The 22,748-nt window shown below is 42.3% G+C and overlaps 1 protein-coding gene across 1 annotated transcript in view; it reads left to right on the top strand.

Moving 5' to 3' along the window:
• The window catches only part of LOC126416993 (inactive dipeptidyl peptidase 10-like), a 1,159,463-nt gene that overhangs the window by 691,503 nt on the left and 445,212 nt on the right, over positions 1-22,748 (top strand). Inside the window, exon 4 of the mRNA XM_050084879.1 lies at positions 22,086-22,160. Coding sequence (XP_049940836.1) covers positions 22,086-22,160 — 75 coding nt within the window. The remainder of the gene's footprint in view (positions 1-22,085; positions 22,161-22,748) is intronic.

Genomic DNA, 22,748 nt, shown 5'->3' on the forward strand with positions numbered 1-22,748 from the left:
CATGGCTCTCTATTTCTGCAGGGGACTTCCAACGACTTCTTCAGCCAATGCCACGTCGAGATGCTGCACTACACTGGGCGGAAAGACGTCCGACACGATATTAGGCAGTATCCCATCACTTCTGTCACCTCAGAAAATGATGAGAAGATGATAGAAACACAGCTTTTTATATAGAGTTCATGTTTAAGAGATATTAAAGGAAATGCAGCAAGTAGTCGCATAGAAAATAAAGTTTGCGTCGGGCTGACGTTTGGCCAGCAAGTGGCCGTAACTAAGACCGACCTCCGTTACCGTCGGGCGTTCTGTGACGTACTCGTGCTGTAGTTGGGCGGCCAGCATAGAGGCACAGTTCCCGTTCAACTGTGGCTACAGTGGGACAGACAAGGCGTGGTAGTTTGGCGCTTCCATCATTGACACGAAGTTTCACTCGACACGATAGTTAAACATGGAACAGATAACATTGTGACTCCTGAGATCTTTTGTGGCTTGTGCAATTTAAATCCTTTACGTTATATGAGTGTAATGATACTCCAAAAAATGGTTCAAATGGCTCTGAGCACTATGGGGCTTAACATCTGAGGTCATCAGTCCCCTAGAACTTAGAACTACTTAAACCTAACTGACCTAAGGACAACACACATATCCATGCCCGAGGCAGGATTCGAACCTACGACCGCAGCGGCCGCGCAGTTCTAGACTGAAGCGCCTAGAACTGCTCAGCCACACCGGCCGGCAATGATACTCAGTTGCCGGCCGAAGTGGCCGTGCGGTTAAAGGCGCTGCGGTCTGGAACCGCAAGACCGCTACGGTCGCAGGTTCGAATCCTGCCTCGGGCATGGATGTTTGTGATGTCCTTAGGTTAGTTAGGTTTAAGTAGTTCTAAGTTCTAGGGGACTAATGACCTCAGCAGTTGAGTCCCATAGTGCTCAGAGCCATTTGAACCATTTTTGAATGATACTCAGTTACTAGTCGTTACACTCTGTATTTGTAAAAATGTCATAGGCTACCGTAGACTATCATACATAAGCGTAGACTACGGCTGATTTCCTAGTAGCTTTGGTCAATTAAGACTGTACCCTCGTTATGTGTGCGTTACGTGTGTTCCCTACCTATCGGTCGTTACCTCATAACAAATGCTTTCTTAACGTGTGCGGTCAGTGTCATACTAGGTTTCCCCAAATCCATCTAGAATCTGAGTGAGGATATGTAAAGTGCCGCGTAACATACCTGAAGTTTTTGTTCTACATGATATTCCTCCTGTCTGTTACTTCAAAATAAACAATGTTTATAGCAAAATTGAACTTGTTAATATTTAATTCAGGTCTAACTCGAAAATTATTGATTTATGAGGTGAAACAAAGAGATTTTCAAACAAAAATATCATGTATCGCTAGAAAACGCTATTTCCCCAACAAAAGGGTAAAATAAGAAGAAAAAATAACAATACAAAAATATATCAAAAATTGCTTCAGTACTTAGTTGAACTAATAGAAAATATGTTGTTGTGTTGTTAATAAAAAACTTTCGCATTTATCTATAATAATAGACAACTCTTACGTTTGGTGATGATAAAGAAAATAACAACAATAGATGTACATGTTCTTCATGTTTGTGCATGTAAACTGTTTTTATATCAAAAGCAATTGCTTTGGTTGCACAAAAGCGCAGAAAATGTTTGTTCAACTAATTTTTATTACTTACAAAATTCAAAAAGATGTAAAATACATGACGGAGAAACACTGAATGACGTGCAGTTCTAATTATATGCAAAACAAACAACCAAACAAACAAAAAAAACGAAGACAAATCGTCGGCTTCCAGTTTTCTCTTTTTCACATTCTTTACTTTCTCTCCCTGCTAATACTTCCAGTACTACCGATAATCTTACCATTTAGTACGTCATTTATGTAGTGTACCAAAAGTACCGAACCGCAGTTTTGGACCATCGCAATTCTAATTTTAATCATCACGCAGTGGCCTGTAAGCAAAATTAACCCTATGCGAGATAAGTCATCCAAGCTGTACATACTTAGTGCTTAACTATGCAAAGTCAGGGCGGGACGCTAGATGGACATTAATCATATTGCGAAACACAGCATAAGGTGACTACGTTCACAAATGTTGACAACGAAATACAGAACACAAATATTTGTATCAGTCTAAATCAGGCCTGCCTAGACAGCGTTCCACGAGAGCTAGTGCAGATGCGGAGCAGTTTGCCCACAGAACTATTGTATTAAATTAGATACGTTCTGCATTACGAATACTATGTCTACACCCTTGTCCAGAAAAGAAAAAAATGGTGGGGCCACATCGTTCAGAATGTTCGCAGCTCGTGGTCTAGTAGCTGCCGGCATGGTAGCTCAGCATGTTCGGTCAGAGGGTTTAGCTACCTTCTGTAATAAAAACCTGAGTAAACGGATCAACGAACAACCTGAACGGGTGTCATCGGACGTCAGCCACGAACAAGTTCAGCGAACAATGTAGAATAAAATGAAATCCAATAAAAGGGACTAGCGTTGCTGTCTCTTGATCACGGGGTTCCGGGTTCGATTCCCGACCGGGTTGGAGATTTTCTCTGCCCGGGGACTAGGTGCTGCGTTGTCCTCATCATTTCATCATCATCATCATCATTCGTGACAGTGGCTAGTTAGATTGTATAAAAACTGGAGTTGTAAAAATTGGGACTTTGTACGGGCGCTGATGATCGCGTAGTTGAGCGACCTACAAACCAAACATCATCAATCGTTCAAAACGAAATGGAATTGCCGTGCTTTACGTACTGAGTTCAGGGTTAGTTGAGTGGTGACAAAATCTTTTACGGCCGACGTCATCAATTATTTGAATCTGTTAAACGTCTTAAGACAACGGGAGAATCATTTGGTAACAGATATGACGTACAAGATTGATGCTATCAAACAAAAACTAATCCTACGGAAAAGTCAGCTTCAAGTTCATGACATGGAACATTTCACATGACTCAAGGCAGTCGTATGTGAACCAGACATGACCGACTATGTTTCAGTAATTGAAACATTTCAGCATAAGTTCTCAAAGACCTTGCACAACTGAATAAAGATTTTCATTTGTTTTCCAGACCAACCTCGCTTTTGGCTACTCATGTACGTCATTCCTTTCAACTTGAACTTATAGACGTACAGCGTAGTACCCGTCTCAACGACCTGTTTGTCCAGTTCAGAAATTAACAAAACTTTCATAAAATGTTACCACAAAACCAATATCATCGACTACACAGACAAGTCACTAAATTTATTTCACTGTTTTGTTCAACACATCAGTGCAAACGTTTTTCTTCTGTTATGATATGGTCGACGCTCCACTATCGTTCAGGTTTAACAGATTTTAATTTGTGTAACCACATATGTTTAAGTGAGTCAGAAACCATAGTTCCAGATATACATTACAAATTCTGAAGTGGAAATATCAGAGTTGAATTTTAAATGCCTGTATGTAGTTCTATTCACTTCATTATCACTATCTAACATACGTATTTAATCAAGTAATAAAAGTTTATACTTTGGCAAAAAAAATAAATAAATGCAATAAATTCCTGTTGATAAAAGAATTCTGCAACAGCCGGCACTTAGAAATAGTCGCACTGTGTTTGAAACACCTCTTCCTAAGAGGTGCACACAGAGCGAGCGCACTCCGGGAGCGCAGATCTTGGACAGGCATGTTAGATAGACAGTGTCAATCGACAGTGTATTATGGAAAATGCGTCAGCATTTGTTTTTAACGCTCTATACGACCGGGTAATATATCTTTTATTGTTGTGGTATTCAGTCTGAAGACTGGTTTGATGCAGCTCCCCATCATAGTTTATACTACGCATGCTTGTTCATCTCTATAAAGCTACTCCAGCCTACATGCATTATTTTACGTAGTCAAGCCTTGGTCTCGCTCTAGTTTTTAGCCGTCCCACATTTTCCTGCAGGATTAAATTCTTTAAGGCAACGTGTGCCATAAATTTATTTTATCCTCCATTCGATTCATTAGCCTCTCATTAGTTATACAATATATCCTCTCATCTTCAGCATTCTCCTGCACCACCACACAGCCGCGAGGGGTTAGCCGAGCGGTCTTAGGTGTTGCAGTCATGGACTGTGCGGCTGGTCCCGGCGGAGGTTCGAGTCCTTCCTCGGGCATGAGTGTGTGTGTTTGTCCTTCGGATACTTTAAGCTAAGTGGTGTGTAAGCTTAGGGACTGATGACCTTAGCAGTTAAGTCCCTTAAGATTTCACACACATTTGAACATTTTGCAGCAGCACATTTCATAAGATAGGGTTTTTTTGTATAACATGTTAATCGTCAAGGTCTTACATTAGCGCCAGTGCACAAGCTAGATAAATTCGTATTCTACAACACCTGTTTTGAGCCTTTCCTTTTGATGTCTGACAACCTTAACCATTTGTTATCTTCCACCCATCAATCATCGTCCGATATTTATATACACAAAAAGAAAAATTCATCTGCGACTTTCAGTTTCTCATTTTCTAATGTAATTCCCTCACAATCGCCTGACTTAATTCGACTACATTACATTACAGTTCGCTTACTTTAGTTGGTCTTCATCTTGCAACTCCTTTTCACGGCACGTTTAAATGTTCTTCCAAGTCATTTGGCATCTCTGACAGAGATTTGTCTCAGGCAAACCTCGAAGCTTTTATTCTTCTCTCTAAATTTTAATTTCCTATCAGACTTCCTTCTTGGTTTTCTTCACAGCCCGCATGGTGTACAGACTGAACAACATCAGTAGTGTATTTTAATGACCACTGGGCAAAATTGGCCAATATTGGCCAATGTAGTATCTTATTCAAACAATGCATTGCCTCAGCTGCCAATGACTTATTTATCGATGTTTGATGACTGTGGATCGAAGCATAACGAAAAGGGTCAAAGAATAATTGTCATCGGTGTTCTAGATTTTGTGACCTTCAGTCCCAAAACTGGTTTCGATAGAACTCTTGCCTACCCTGAGGAAGTATATTCAGCTGTTCATAACCTCTGTTACCTACATCCATTTGAACTTGTTTACTGCGTCAAGCCTAGATCACCCTTTTCAGCTTTCTCCCGTCACATCTGCCTGTAGTACCAAACTATTTCTTGATGCCTCAAGATGTGTCCTATCAACAGAGTCCTTCTTTTCAGAAATATGAGCCACAAAGCTCTTTTCACCTCATTTATATTCCGAGCTCATCATTAGTTATCCTATCTACCCATTTAATGATCTACATGAATATTGACGGCAATGTAGCTAGAAAAGTGGATATGGCGACACAGGATCGAATCCATTTGTTATTTTTATATGGAATAGTTAGGTTGCTGATTTAGGATGTTTCTTCGATGCGATGCAGAAAAGGAAAGATTGATTTGTTATTTCGAAATACGACACAAAAGACGTAATAGATTACAATTCAAATATACACAATCGGAACAAAATGCGATGCTCGCAAGGAGTGTGATCAGTGCAATCATGCTATAATATGTGTGTATTGAAGGGCCGTACTGTTAGTGATTCATTTGTCACTGCCATCGGAAATGCTAATGCGCTCAGGAGGACTGTCTGTGTTCCCTCTTTTTACCGTGGAGGCACTAACAGTGCTGAGTTTACAGGTGAACGGGGTTTGCAACATTCATTCCCGGGTACAACCATGTCCCACCGACGACTACGTGCTCCTGTTTAACAGCTTCAGCCTTTTAAACGGTGTCACATTGTGGCCCTGTGGGAAGATAGATGAACGAATCGACGGGTTTCTGCACATGTCGGGCGCAGTGTATCGGTGGTATTTAACTGCCTCCAGTAATAGTCTGTGCAACATTCACTCACCTATACACCAGGTCCTGGACACCCGCCAGCTACTGATGCACGTTAAGATCGATGCACTGTGCGAGAAGTGGTGCCCGACCGGTCATCATCCATGGGCGAAATCTGAGCTCATGTCACATGTGCTGCCTTATCAGAGACCACTGGGAACTTTCTGCCTGCAGTAGAATGAATATGACGTGTGCCTCTGGCCAGGTAACCACTGACATCGGAGCAGTACCAAACGTGGCTGCTCTGGTGTAGAGAAGGTGTTGACTGAAGAGTGGCGCTTTGTTGTCTTCAGTGATGAGAGTGGGTTCCGTCTGTAGGTGAGTGATGGACGCACGCGTGTACTGCGTAGACCTGGTGATATGCTCATTCCAGAGTGCATCTGTCTATGACACCCAAGTCCCATCACGGGCTTGATGGTGTGGGGGCTATCAGTTACAACTCGCTGTAGTATCTGGTGTTTCTACAGGGTAAAGCCCGCTACAATGCAGAGGCTCAATGTCCCAAGCTATTGCCATTTTTTGGACGGCAAAGTGATGTGCTTCTCCAGCAGGACAATGCACGTCCAGATATAGCTGCTACAACGCAGTGTGCTCTTTGAGGTGTTCAACAATAGCCCTGGCAAACTGAACACGTATGGGACATTACCAGGCGTGAACTTGTTCCTTTTCCAGCCCCAGGAGCAAGATACTTGGGACAATCTATCGCATCCACTACTCAGGAACACTCATCTTCAATAATTTGCCAGCAAACATAAAAAATTTAGTTACAAATAAAGATCAGTTTAAAAGGAGCCTGAAAGACTTACTAGTGGCCAACTCCTTCTACTCCATTGAGGAATTTTCTAATGGAAAGAAATGATGTATTTATATATTCATACTATTAGTATTGTTATTTCTGCTTACTAAAAAAAGAAAAAGAAAACATTGCTATGTTCCACATCCACGAAGATCTCCTCAGCACGGATCTATGGAACGAAAAACTAATATAATCATGCCATTCGGCATCTTTGCGATAGTTTGCATGCGAGAATCGTGTATTGGCCATCCTTTACTTTGATGCGTGTCTGAATATTTCATCGTATATTCCTACATGATGCCCGCCGAAGTGGCCGTGCGGTTCTAGGCGCTGCAGTCTGGAACCGCGAGACCGCTACGGTCGCAGGTGCGAATCCTGCCTCGGGCATGGATGTTTGTGATGTCCTTAGGTTAGTTAGGTTTAACTAGTTCTAAGTTCTAGGGGACTAATGAGATGAGAAGTTGAGTCCCATAGTGCTCAGAGCCATTTGAACCATTTGAACATACATGACGAGCTACATTACTGGCCATTAAAATTGCTACACCAAGAAAAAATGCAGATGATAAACGGGTATTCATCAAACAAATACACTATACTAGAACTGACATTTGGTTACATTTTCACGCAATTTGGGTGCATAGATCCTGAGAAATCAGTGCCCAGAACAACCACCGCTGGCTGTGATAACGGCCTTGATATGCCTGGGCATTGAGTCAAACAGAGCTTGCATGTGTGTACAGGTACAACTGCCCATGCAGCTTCAAGAAGATACCACAGTTCATAAAGAATAGTGACTGGCGTATTCTGACGAGCCAGTTGCTCGGCCACCATTGACCAGACGTTTTCAATTGGTGAGAGATCTGGAGAATGTGTTGGCCAGGGCAGCAGTCAACCATTTTCTGTATCCAGAAAGGCCCGTACAGGATCTGCAACCTGCGGTCGTGCATTATCCTTCTGAAATGTAGGGTTTCGCAAGGGTAGAGCCACTGGTCGTAACACATCTGAAATGTAACGTTCACCGTTCAAAGTGCCGTCAATGCGAACAAGAGGTGACCGAGACATGTATCCAATGGCACCCCATACCATCACGCTGGGTGATACGCCAGTATGGCGATGACGAATACACGCTTCCAATGTGCGTTTACCGCAATGTCGCCAAACACGGAAGAGACCATCATGATGCTGTAAACAGAAGCTGGATACATACGAAAAAATGACGTTTTGCTATCCGTGCACCCAGGTTCGTCGATGAGTACACCATCGCAGGCGCTCCTGTCTGTGATGTAGCGTCAAGGGTAACCGCAGCCATAGTCTCCGAGCTGATTGTCCACGCTACTGCAAAAGTCGTCGAACTGTTCGTGCAGATGGTTGTTGTCGTGCAAACGTCCCCATCTGATGACTCAGGGATCGAGAATTGGCTGCACGATCCGTTACAGCCATGCGGATAAGTTGCCTGTCATCTCGACTGCTAGTGATACGAGGCCCTTCTGATCCAGCACAGCGTTCCGTATTACCCTCCTGAACGCACCGATTCCATATTCTGCTAACAGTCATTGGATCTCGACCATCGCGAGCAGCAATGTCACGATACGATAATCCGCAATTGCGATAGGCTACAATTCGACCTTTATCAAAGTCGGAAACGTGATGGTACGCATTTCTCCTCCTTACACGAGGCATCACAACAACGTTTCACCAGGCAACGCCGGTCAACTGCTGTTTGTGTATGAGAAATCGGTTAGAAACTTTCCTCCTGTCAGCACGTTGTAGGTGTCGCCACTGGCACCAACCTTGTGTGAGTGTCTGAAAGACTAATCTTTTGCATGTCACAGCATCTTCTTCCTGTCGGTTAAATTTCGCGTCTGTAGCACGTCATCTTCGTGGTGTAGCGATTTTAATGGTTACCTGTCACCTCAACTGTCAGTAAAATTACCTTGTCCGTGTAGCATTTCTTTCCGGCACTCTAAATTGTTTACGATTCGTAGACCTTTACTGCATCGTCAGTCTTCCGACTAATCTGATGCGGCTCCCCGCGGTTTCCTCTATTGTGTACATTTATATGCAGGATGATTTTTTTCAGCGTGCCCTCAGCCCTCGTGAGGCAAATTGAGGAGCTACTTGATCGAAAAGTAGCGGCTCCGGTCTCGTGAACTGACATCCGGCAGTGAGACCGGTGTGCTGACCACATGCCCCTCCATATCCGCATCCAGTGACGCCTGTGGGCTGAGGATGATACGGCGGCCGGTCGATATCGTCGGGCCTTCATGGCCTGTTCGAACGGAGTTAAGTTACGAACTCTAGGGATTGATCGGTGAAAGGATACGGAACAGAAAAGGTCTAATGAACTTACGTACGAAAATGTGTGGTCTCCATGCTAGACACCACTTATTCAACCATACATTGTTACAGAGACCACTGTCTAATACGCGCTGTACCAGGCAGGCACGGCTACAGTATGCATGGTTTCCTCCTATCCTGTTAACTCCTAGACTGCTCCTCATACATCATGCCCTAGTGCCCTCTCCTGCCATAGTAATTGGTAATGTTGTGTCCGATTCACTTCTCTTGCTGATTCACCTTATAATCGATGTGATACAGCGCTGTACCCAATGGTTCCGTATTTGAATCGAGAGGTTGCCGACATGGTGTTTACTTACGGAATGGCAAATGACAATGGTCGGCGGGCAGCAAGGTTGTATCAGGAGACCTATCCCCGCCAACCACAACCACAGTATTCAATGTTTGCAACAGTGTTTCCCCGTTTGTCTGAGACAGGGTCGTATCAGAAAGCAGGAAATCGTTAAGGACGCAGCCGAAATGCTCGGAAACCAGACTTGAAGGAAAGCGTGATTAACAGTGTGGAAGGCGGCCGCCTTGTCAGTAACATGCCCGCTGGTACAGGGTGAACCAGACGACCGTCTGGATCATTCATCACGATAACTGTTATTGCCATTATTACTTACAGGCTGTGCATAGCTTATTAGCGATAGACTTTCCATATCGTGAGCAATTTTGTCACTGGTTTCTTCATCAGGCAAACACGTTTCCGGGATTTTGTCATCCATCCCATTCACAGATGAGGCCACCTTTACGCGGAGTAGTACCTTCAACGTTTATAACAGTCATATGTAGGACAGTATGGTGACAGCGAATCATTAGCCTCGGTGCAGCCTGACTGTGTGGGCCGGGATAATTGGCAATCGTATTTTGGGACTAGTCTTCCTTCCACGCCACCTAACAGGCCGGAACTATCGGCGTTTCTTGCGGATGACTTTGCCTCCGCTGTTGGAAGAAGTGCCATTGTTGATTCGAATGGTTATGTGGCTGCTACACGATGGTGCTCCACCCCACTTCCCGTTAACGTCCGGACGTATCTCAATCGTGTCTTCTCTGGCCGATGGATGGAACGAGGGGGTCCAGTTGCATGGCCTGCTCATTCACCTAATCTCAACCCGTGCGTCTTCTGGTTATGAGGCCATCTCAAAAGTTTCGTGTATGTAGAGCCCATTCCAGATGTGGAGACACTGGAGCAGCGTATTCATGCTGCCTTTCACACTGTTCGGATGTAGGATGGCCGATGTGAACGTGTGAGGCAGATCATACTACAGCGCGTACACGCCTGCGTTGAGACACATGGAAACCATTATCAGCATATACTGTAATTGTGGCTGCATCGTACAGCGCTTATTAGACCGCACTCACTGTAACAATGTATGGTTGAATAAATAGTGTCTAGCATGGATGCCATGCATTTCCGGACATAAGTTCATTAGATCTTTTTTGTTCCGTATCCTCTCACCGATCAGTCTGTAAGGTTTCTACACGGTGGAAAAAATCACCCTGTACGTACTCCGTGGGCACCATACGGTGGATGCTGGACTGTGACACGTACGAAACTAGTCATTTCCTATCCTGTTCCACATGCAAGTAGAGCGAGAGAAAAACGACTGCTTTAAAGCCTATCTACAAACGCAGATTTCTCGCATTTAATCTTCGTGGATCTTCAAATGGTTCAAATATCTCTGAGCACTATGGACTCAACATCTGAGGTCATCAGTCCCCTAGAACCTAGAACTACTTAAACCTAACTAACCTAAGGACATCACACACATCCGAGCCCGATGCAGTATTCGAACCTGCGACCGTAGCAGCCTCGTGGTTCCGAACTGAAGCGCCTAGAACCGCTTGGCCACCGCGGCCGGCTTTGTGGATCTTACACGAAATATACGTTAGCGGCAATAGAATCGTTCTGCAGTCGCCCTCAAATACCGGTTCTCCTTATTTCCACAATAGCGTCTCGCGCAAACAGCGTCGACTTGCCTAGAGGGATTCCCATTTGAGTTCACGAAGATTATCTGTAACACTTGCGAGCTAATCGGTTCTAGGTAAACATCTAGCAGCACGCCTCTGAATTGCTTCTATGTCTTCCTTTAATCCACTTTGATGGGGATCCCAAACACTCAAACAGTACTTGAGAATTGGTTACATTTGTATTCTATATACAGACCTTTATACATGAGCTACACTTCCACAAATTTCTCCTAGAAGAACGAAATCGAGCATTCATCTTTCCTCCTACCACTCTGACGCGCTCATTCGATTTCGTATCATTTTGCAACGTTACGCCTGTATGTTGAATCGATGTGGCTGTGTCACATAGCAACCTGTTAATGGTGTGTTCGAACTTTACTGGATTGTTTTTCCTACTCGTCCCAGTTAGCTTAACGTTTTCCTACATTTGAAGCGAGCTGAAATTTATCACACCAACTAGAAATTTTGTCTACGTCATCTTGTATACTCTTATTCGTGATGTTTTAACGCATATTTCCATAAAACTTCGTCTCAAATCATTCAGTTGATTTCTTTTCCAGTTTTCACACAGCCCGTGATATACTGCCATACAATACTCCAGAGGTATATTCTCACAAATGTCTAAATTAACGCCTTTGTTTGATGCTAGTAGATGTCTTTTGACGGGGAATGCTCTCTTCTCATCTGCCTCTTCCATCTTCCTTCCTTTGTCATGGATTCATGATTACCTGTCAGAAAGGATACAGTTCGAATCACTGACGGGAAGTCTTCTAGTGAAACAGAAGTGATTTCTAGCGTTCCCAAGGACGTTTCATAGGCCCTCTTGTGTTCTTAATCTACATAGGTGATTTAGTAGTCTTCTTACAGTTTTTGAAGATGATGATGTAGTTTGCCGTCCAGCATACTCGTCGTGAAGTCAATAGGAATTAAAAAATTAGTTATATTATATCTCTGCGTAGAGCGAAAAGTGTCATTATGAGTACTAAGGGACTCCAATTAGGTTTCGATTACACAACAAATTAAACAAATTTAAAGATTGTTAATTCAATTAAATACCTACGCATTACAATTACGAATAGCTTAAACTGGAAGCACCACACGCAAAATATTGTGCAGAAGGCGAACTAAAGACTCAGTTTTAGTGGCAGAACACTCGGAATATGCACCAAATCCAGTAAAGAAATTGCATGCACTACGCTTGTCCGTCCTCTTATGGAGTATTGTTGCGCGGTATGCAATCCTGACCAGATACATCTACATCTACACCTATGTGAGTACTCTGCAATTCGCAATTATGTTCCTGGCTGAGGATTCGTCAAAACACCGTCAAGCTCTTAATCTACCGTTCCGCTCTGGCAACACACGGGAAATACGAACACTTAAATCTTTCCGTGCAAGCTCATATTTCTCTTATTTTATTATGATGCTCATTCTTCCCTATGTATCTGGGTGCCAACAAAGTTAGTGGAAATATCCTGCAAATTTTTTTTTTTTTTTTTTTTTTTTTTTTTTTTTTTTTTTTTTTTTTACGATTACCACGACCAAAATGCGTATCGCATTCGTGGAACTGTCTGCCTATTTCACTACAATAGAAAACGAGCTGCAACTCTTTGAACTTTTGCGGTGGCATTCGTCAGTCCTTTCTGATGCGACTACCATACCACGCTGCAATACTCCAGAAGAGGGCAGATAACTGTAGTGCAAGCAGTCTCTTCAGTAGGCCGGTAGCACTTTCAGTGTTCTGTCAGTAAATCACAGATAGGATTGACGGGATGGTATTGAAAACATTGGAAGAAGGACGGCTCGTTTTATACTATCGCGGAATAGGGGAGAGAGAGCCACGGATATGATAAGCGAGTTGCGGCAGCACTCAATAAAACAAAGGTGTTTTATTTTACGCCGAAGTCTTTTCTCGAAACTTAAACCAACAACTTTCCCCTGCAAATGCGAAAATTTTTTTTTACTCTCACCCAAATAGGAAGAAACAACCGCCGTGATTAAACAAGAGAAATCAGAGTTATCACACAAAGGGTGAAATGTTCATTTTTCCCATGTGCTATTCGAGAGTGAAACGGTAGAGAAACGGACTGAAATGGTTACATGAACCTCTGTCAACCACTGTAATGCAAATTGGGGAGTAGACACGTAGACGTAGATGTAGATAGATACATGATGTATAAGTTTTCTGCCCCTTCGGTTTATTCTGTGGTTTGTATGTAGGAATACCATCCAGAAACCCTAATACAGGAAGTGTCGAAATTGAGTGGTGTCTTCAAAAACGAAAAGACTGTGGAATAACGTTTTTTGCCAGCTAACTAACCGTAACAGGCATTTCTTTCTTTTAAACCTGCATGAACTCTTTTTATAAATTCAGCGACAATTTCAATAGATCAAAAGCAGTTTAGTGATGTGGTATAACAATTGAACTTCTCGGGTGGAAAGTCTGTAAACCGAGCTTGATGACGTTCCTCACAGAGATATTTAACAAAAGAATAAATCATACCTTTAGTTCATTGAGGGTCTTACGGTGGAATATGTAAATAACTGTAAGTATTTTGTATGATGCTGTCCACTGCCGACATCTCTGATTGAAAGTAACAGAAGTAGCGGAAGTAAAAACTGAAAAATTACTGCTGGAAGCGTAATATGGAGATCAAAAAAGACATAGAATTATTTTTTAATAACGTACACATCTGTTGCGCTAACATTTAAGTTTTCAACGACGGCTGTTGTTGTGAGGGTCTGGTACAGAAATGTCGACCGTTTTCTCTTACGTGTACAAATTGAAGGTAATGTGGGCTGACTGGGTACATGACATTAAAAACCTATAGCAGAACATCATTGGACATGTAGGGACTGGACAAAAATATGGAAACACCAAAAAAACACAACACAAAAACACATTACCGCGCCTAATACGGTGTCGGAAAACAATTGGCATTTAAAACAACTTCCAGTCGTCTGGGGATGGATAAATACACGTCCTGTATGAAACTTCCTGGCAGATTAAAGCAATGTGCCGGATCGAGACTCGAACTCGGGAATTCTCATTCTGGAAACATCCCCCAGGCTGTGGCTAAACCATGTCTCCGCAATATCCTTTCTTCCAGGAATGCTAGTTTGAAAGGTTCGCAGAAGAGCTTCTGTGAAGTTTGGATGGTAGGAGATGAGGTACTGGCAGAATTGAAGCTGTGAGAACGGGTCGAGAGTCGTGCTTGGGTAGCTCGGATGGTGGAGCACTTGCCCGTGAAAGGCGAAGGTCCCGAGTTCGAGTCTCGCTCCGGCACACAGTTTTAATCTGCCAGGAAATTTTATATCAGCGCACACTCCACTGCAGAGTGAAAATCTCATTCTGGAAATGTCCTATATGGTTTTCCTGCAAAATAGTGGCAAGCTCAAGTAACGATGATGGAGCTGGATAGCGATCTCGCTCCCTTCTCTCCAAAGTGGACTTCCAAGTCCCAACAATATTTATAGCTGATGACTGTGGCGGTCAGGGGAGATACGACGCTTGATCCTCGCTCCCACAAAACCATCCTAGACGATGCGAGCTGTGTGGCCAGTGGCCGTGTCACGTTGGAACACAGCGTCACCATTGGTATACAAACATTGTGCCATATAATGGACATGATCACTCAAAACGGTCACATAATCTTGGCAATAATGCGATCTTGCAGAGCACCCACGGGGCCCTTGGAATGCCACGACATGGCTCATCAAATCGTAGCCGAAACCCATCATGTTTCACTTTTAGGACGTACACTCGGCCGAACGTTGGAAACAGCGTGCGATAAGACTCATCCGACCAAATGACTTTCATACAGTAGTCAGGAGTTTAGGTAATATGGCTTCAATACATCATATTCTTGTTACGGACATTTGCATCACTGATGAGTAGTTTTGCAGTTCCAGGTCTCCCTGCAATTCCCCACTTATGATACCCCCTTCGTGTTGTTTTGGTGCTGAAAACGTTTGCGAGCGTGACATTCAGTTCTGCAGTAACTTTTGCAGCCACTGTCCTCTTACACTACTGGCCATTAAAATTGCTACACCACAAAGATGTCGTGCTACAGATGCGAAATTTAACCAACAGGAAGAAGATGCTGTGATATGCAGATGATTAGCTTTCCAGAGCATTCACACAAGGTTGGCGCCGGTGGCGACACCTACAACGTGCTGACATGAGGAAAGTTTCCAACCGATTTCTCATACACAAACAGCAGTTGACCGGCGTTGCCTGGAGAAACGTTGTTGTAATGCCTCGTGTAAGGAGGAGAAATGCGTACCGTCACGTTTCCGACTTTGATAAAGGTCGGATTGTAGCCTATCGCGATTCCGGTTTATCGTTTCGCGACATTGCTGCTCGCGTTGGTCGAGATCCAATGACTGTTAGCCGAATATGGAATCGGTGGGTTCAGGAGGGTAATACGGAACACCGTGCTGAATCCCAACGGCCTCGTATCACTAGCAGTCGAGATGACAGGCATCAACAGATGGGGACGTTTGCAAGACAATAACCATCTGCACGAACAGTTCGACGACGTTTGCAGCAGCATGGGCTATCAGCTCGGAGACCATAGCTGCAGTTACCCTTGACGCTGCATCACAGACAGGAGCGCCTGTGATGGTGTACTCAACGACGAACCTGGGTGCACGAATGGCAAAACGTCATTATTTCGGATGAATCCAGGTTCTGTTAACAGCGTAATGATGGTCGCATCCGTTTTTGGCGACATCGCGGTGAACGCACATTGGAAGGGTGTATTCGTCATCGCCATACTGGCGTATCACCCGGCGTGATGGTATGGGGTGACATTGGTTACACGTCTCGGTCACCTCTTGTTCGCATTGACGGCAATTTGAACAGTGCACGTTACATATCAGATGTAGTACGACCCGTGGCTCTACCCTTCATTCGATCCCTGCGAAACTCTACATTTCAGCAGGAAAATGCACGACCGCACGTTGTAGGTCCTGTACGGGCCCTTCTGGATACAGAAAATGTTGGACTGCTGCCCTGGCCAGCACATTCTCTAGATCTCTCACCAATTGAAAACGTCTGTATTTTTCGTTACAATCCTCTGCAATGACTGTCCATCACAAGCACTCAACACACTCTTTCGTCCACGCTGTGATTTAGCGATGATGTTTTTCCTGCTACGGTCGCAGGTTCAAATCCTGCCTCAGGCGTCGAGGTGCGATGTCCATAGGTTAGTTAGGTTTAAGTAGTTCTAAGTCTAGCGAACTGATGACTTGAGATGTTAAGTCCCATAGTGCTTAGAGCCATTTGAAACATTTTGATGTTTTTCCGCGTTCCCTGTACGCGTTCTAAATGTTTCATACGGTGCCCTTTAACACAAAACACTACGACTATCTTGGTTACGGAAGTACCCCCCAACGAGCACAAACAAACTGCCCGCGTTCGAATTCACTTGGCTACAACATAAGACACTGACAACTACACAGAACACTATTCTCATCATGACTGACACTTTCAGTGCACTGAGGACACTGTAAGAGGCCGTTCGCGGTCAGATACAACAGCGAAACTTGCAGGATTGGATAGCATCTGCATTTACGTTCAAGCATGCGTTTTTGGCGATGTTTTCATACTTTCGTCCAACCCTATAATTTAAAACAGTAATGCATGGGAATGTGTAGAGGACTCTCATTTAAGTGATGACTGCGGTGTCGCTGGTGGTATTGGTGATGCTGGTGTTAGTAATGGTGGTGGTGGTGGTGATGGTGGTGGTGACAGAGTGTTTTACGAAAACAAATAATTCTACATCTACGTGGATACTCTGCAAATCACATTTAAGTGGCCGGCAGGGGGTTCATCGACCCACCTTCACAATAATTCTCTATTACCCCAATCTCGTATAGCGCGCGGAAAGAACAAACACCTATATCTTTCCGTACGAGCTCTGATATCCCTTATTTTATCATGGTTATCCATTCTCGCATTGTACATTGGTGTCAACAAAATATTTTCGCATTCGGAAGAGAAAGCTGGTGATTGAAATTTCGTGAGTAGTTTCCGCCTCCGCGAAAAACGAGTTTGGTTTAATGGTGTTGTTGTTGTGGTCTTCAGTCCTGAGACTGGTTTGATGCAGCTCTCCATGCTACTCTATCCTGTGCAAGCTTTTTCATCTCCCAGTACCTACTGCAACCTACATCCTTCTGAATCTGCTTAGTGTATTCATCTCTTGGTCTCCCTCGACGATTTTTACCTTCCACGCTGCCCTCCAATACTAATTTGGTGATCCCTTGATGCCTCACAACATGTCCTACCAACCGATCCCTTCTTCTGGTCAAGTTGTGCCACAAACTTCTCTTCTCCCAAATCCTATTCAATACTTCCTCATTAGTTATGTGATCTACCCATCTAATCTTCAGCATTCTTCTGTAGCACCACATTTCGAAAGCTTCTATTCTCTTCTTGTCCAAACTATTTATCGTCCATGTTTCACTTCCATACATGGCTACACTCCATACGAACACTTTCAGAAATGACTTCCTGACACTTAAATCAATACTGGATGTTAACAAATTTCTCTTCTTCAGAAACGCTTTCCTTGCCATTGCCAGCCTACATTTAATGATGTCCGCCCCAAATCTTGTATCATTTCAGTGACACTCTCTCCCCTATTTTTCGATGATAATAATAATAATAATAATAATAATAGAATAACGCTGCCCTTCTTTAAACTTTTTCGATGTACTCCGTCAGTCCTATCTGGCAAGGATCCCACACCGCGCAGCAGTATTCTAAAAGAGGACAGACAACCATTGTGTAGGGAGTCTCCTTAGTAGGTCTGTTACATTTTTTTAAAGTGTTCTGCCAATAAAACGCTGTATCTGGTTAGCCTTCCCCACAACATTTTCTATTCGTTCCTTTCAGTGTAAGTTGTTCGTAATTGTAATTCCTAGGTATTTAGTTGAATTTACGGCCTTTAGATTTGACTGATTTATCGTGTTACCGAAGATTAACGGATTCCTTTTAGCACTCATGTTTTTCTCTGCCTCGTGATGACTGGGTGTTGTGTACTGTCCTTAGGTTAGTTAGGTTTAAGTAGTTCTAAGTTCTAGGGGACTGGTGACCATAGATGTTAAGTCCCATAGTGCTCAGAGCCAAGCATTCATGTGGATGACATCACACTTTTCATTATTTAGGGTTATTTAGGGTCAACTGTCAATTTTCACACCATACACATCTCTTAATCGTTTTGCAATTTGTTTTGATCTTCTGATGACTTTATTAGTCGATAAATAGCAGCGTCATCTGCAAACGACGTAAGACGGCTACTAATATTGTCTCCCAAATCATTTATGTAGATAAGTAACAGCAGAGGGCCTGTAACACTACCTTGAGGAACGCCAGAAATTACTTCCGTTTCACTCGATGACTTTCCGTCAGTTACTACGAACTGTGACCTCTCTGACAGGATATCAGAAATCCAGTAACATAACTGAGACGATATTCTATAAGCACGCAATTTCACTACAAGCCACTTGCGTGGTACAGTGTCAACAGCCTTCCGGAAAGCCATAAATATGGAATCAATCTGAAATCCCTTGTCAATAGCACACTCAACACTTCATGTGAGTAAAAAGCTAGTTGGGTTTCACGAGAACGATGTTTTCTAAATTCGTGTTGACTGTGTGTCGATAGATCGTTTTCTTCGAAGTAATTCATAATGTTCGAACACAATAAATGTTCCAAAATCCTGCTGCATATCGACGTTAATGATATGGGCCTGTCATTTAGTGGATTACTCTTACTGCCTTCTTTGAATATTGGTGTGACCTGTGCAACTTTCCAGTCTTTGGGTACAGATCTTTCGTCGAGTCAGTTGTCAAGTACGGAGCTATTGCATCAGCATACTCTGAAAGGAACCTTATTGGTATACAGTCTGGACCATGAGACTTGCTTTTATCAAGTGATTTTAGTTGCTTGACTACTCCGAGGATGTTTACTTGTAAGTTACTCATACTGACAGCTGTTCTTAATTTGAATTCTGGAATATTTACCTCGTCTTCTTTTGTGAATTCATTTCGGGAAGCTGTGTTTAGTAATTCTGCTTTGGCAGCACTGTCTTCGATAGTATGTCCATTGCTAATGAGCAGAGAAGGCATTGATAAAGTATTATTAATACATTCCAATTCTTCAGTAATCTTCGTTTTCCCCTCTTAGAGGGGCTTCACTCCGATGCTCTGGCATTCATACGGACACCAAAGAAATATTTCACTTCGCGCTACGGACTAAGTATTGCTATAGAGCGTATTTTGAAGACTCTAAAACCAAAAGTTTAAAAATGTGGTTGACTTCTCACTATATTTCCGCCACATCATTGTCAATCGCTATCGCAGAACAGACATTTTCTAGATCAGCCAAAGCATTTATTCTCTTTGGCGCATCCGTCTTTAAGTATTTTGAACGTGTCTGCCAAAAATACATTTTTATTACTCTACTTACTGTGAAGACTATGAAGACTATATTATATACTCATGTACGTATTACTGCAGTATAATGGTGTGACTAGGTAAACAGAGCGGTAAGTAAAACGGAGAGTCCCCAGAACGAATTTTCGCATTGCAGCGTAGTATGCACCGATTTCAAACTCTCTCACAGTTTAAAACTTCTCGGTGGACTACGACTCGAGCCTGGTAAAGTTTAATTTATTTCAAAACAAATAGTTCTTTAAGAAATACACGCACTCGGTGTGTGCTAATACGGATAAAAGTAAAGACGATCTATTTTAAATGTCAGTATATTATTTCATTCCTCATATTCAATGTAGGCATGCAACGATGAAAGATTTAAAAAATGTAATACTGTATCCGCTGTGCCATTTATCCATAATACAGCGGTTATTCTTCGTGTCAGTTTAACAGACAGGGTTTCCTTTGACATGCGTTACATATTCATGAACTCATATATAATGCGCGCCATAAACAGTTCATTGGATGTGCATGTTGATAATTAATTAAACTGAACGATAATTTTAAATCCTTTATTGTATAATGGGCAATCAGTACTACTTGAATTGGTCTGAATTCATCTAGAATTTTTGTTGCAGTGGCTTTGTGACAACTTTAAAACAATACACTAAATGGTTAGAAATATCAATACAAAATTAAAGTAGTTTCAAAACTGAAAATTCGTTTCCTCTTATACTGCTAATGTAGTCAAGGGGTCTTTTTACATTACGTCATTGTTTTTCTTTTTAACAACGCTGGAATGCTATATAACAGTTGCGAGTAAGGTGTACTTCACATGACCCTTATATAATAATGTGAGATTTGTTACTTTATTACTTTCACTGAGGTCAGAGGCTTTTTAATGCAGTATGTATTCAATTTACGTAACTTGTTTTATCAATAGAGATCGCTGAAGAGAATCGATATAAAGTTTATATTGTGATAAATTGTTAACTTCTACTAACCAGTATCAATGGAATGATTCTCACTAAAATACAGTATTACTGTTACCTAAGTCTACCTATGAGCTATTCTCGAAGCTGATGATAAGGTTACTATGGTGACTGCAACACCAGTAAGTGTAGCTAAGTGGCGCAGGCTCCCAGTATATTAATGATAGAGACGGTGGAGGGATCCTATATTGCCTACAGAGTGCCTCTTATCAGAAACTACTTCACTGTGCACTTCATGTGATACTTGCAACGAGAAGAGAACTGCGACCTCCGCGCTGTTACTTTGAAACATTTGGAGGATAGCCCTTGGGTCTAAACAATTTTTGCAGAGGTGATGTCATTTTGACGTCACACACACACTATCGACGACCGATGATCGGATATCGATTTTCGGTAGCATTCTATAAGGACCTCTCACAAGATTTCATGCTCGCGTACCGGAGATTTACAGAAACATTTCATTCTTGGAATGATTTATTTTAATTATTTCTATAATATCACGTGGCGATTTATCAACGTTTAATACCTTCATATAAGAGTTTACTCTTAGGAGTGAGTTATTATCGTCAATAATTTACAAATTAAGAACGAAACACACTTCTTTTATAATTTTCAGTATGCCGTTTCAGTGTAATGGAGCACAGAAAATTTGTTATTAACACATCACCATTATCATTAAATATCATGCATCAACGATACAAGCCTTGAAGATAGAATATGACAGCCAAGGCCGGAGTTAAACATCGCATGGGTAAGTGCTAAAGTAATAAATAACGTCGTGGTTTCTGGCGTCGAAAGCTGTTGGTTCGCATCCCGTTAAATGTAACTGTTTCATGTAAGCGTTGTTAGCTCGTTCTGTTACTTTGTTATGAATGTAATACAGGTATGTTATGCAATACTAAATGTTATTTACATTCAATCACATCCGACAATGATGGATGAAATAAATATTTAACTATTTTGGAGTATGTGCTTAGGCAGGAAATTAAGGAGACACTTAAATTTCTGCGACTGAAACGTGCAACAATAAAATTCAACTTCTTCCTCCTCACAAATATTTGGCTCTTTATTTCCGAATATGTACGACTTTAGACTATGTGGATATGCAGAAACCTAAGAATGCAGCTTAAACTGCTGCGAGTGAATCGAAGAGCAATGATATTCACATTCTTCCTTGTCACAAAGTCGATAGTCGATCATGCGGTCGTCGATATTGCACGTGACGTCAAAATCACGTCACGTTTGCGTTTACAGTAATTAGATTAGATTAGATTTACTTTCATTCCAATTGCTTCGTAGTGAGGAGGTCCTCCAGGATGTAGAACATGTCAGAAAAAACAATAATACTTGACAAATATTTACAACTCAAACAACCTAATGTACCATTCCAAAGGTCCCAGGTGAATTGATCGTCAATTTTTTTAATGAACACTATATGAAAGAATCATTTTACAAACACTAATGCACTGAATTTAAAATAAAAACGTTTTATTTATTTATAAGGTAATAAACATATAATAGAACTACTATAATACTTATTTACAATGAACACATTATTGCACTGAAATGGTACAGAAGTTGGATTGTACTTACACACACACACACACACACACACACACACACACACACACTTAAATAAGTAAATAAGATTTTAGCAGTTTGCCCACGCCAGAACAATTTAACTGACAATGTTTCCTTCTGCTTTTTCAGAGACAACTGAATGCGGCGGACTTCCTCATTTCGAGCGACCTTAAGTACGTCCTGCTCGTGTATAACAAGAAAAAGGTGAGTGAGCGGTTTCATTCCCGTATACAGTAAAAGGTCCGGGCCGATTTGTTGTTGAGAAGTGGCATCATACAATCAGTCACACCTGGAACCCTCTGCAGGCATCATTGTTCAGAGGCCGTGCGGGGTAGCCGCGCGGTCTTGGGCACGTTGCCACAGTTCGCGCGACTACACCCGTCGGAGGTTCGAGTCCTCTCTCGGGCATGAGTGTGTGTGTCGTCCTTAGCGTAAGTTAGATTAAGTAGTGTGTGAGCCTAGGGACCGCTAACCTCAGCAGTTTGGTCCCATGGGAATTACCACAAATTTCCAACAAATTTCCATTGTTCAGACACTTTAATCATAGTTCACATGACGTTTATTTTTACAGTAATCTCGTTTCATAAATCTACGAGTACATGCTTCTCCTCCCCTCACATCCCTCCTCTGTTTTCCCACAACCAACTGCAATACTAGTTTCTTCGGGGTAAAATTAATCGATACTGTTTTCTAATGATGATAAAGCACAGTTTAAGTATACTGCACAGTGATGCACATGCAGTCCTAAAGAATTGAAAATAATAGATATTGACATCATGTTTATGTATTTGG

This window comes from Schistocerca serialis, chromosome 8, assembly GCF_023864345.2.
Source record: "Schistocerca serialis cubense isolate TAMUIC-IGC-003099 chromosome 8, iqSchSeri2.2, whole genome shotgun sequence".
In the NCBI taxonomy this organism is placed as follows: domain Eukaryota; kingdom Metazoa; phylum Arthropoda; class Insecta; order Orthoptera; family Acrididae; genus Schistocerca; species Schistocerca serialis.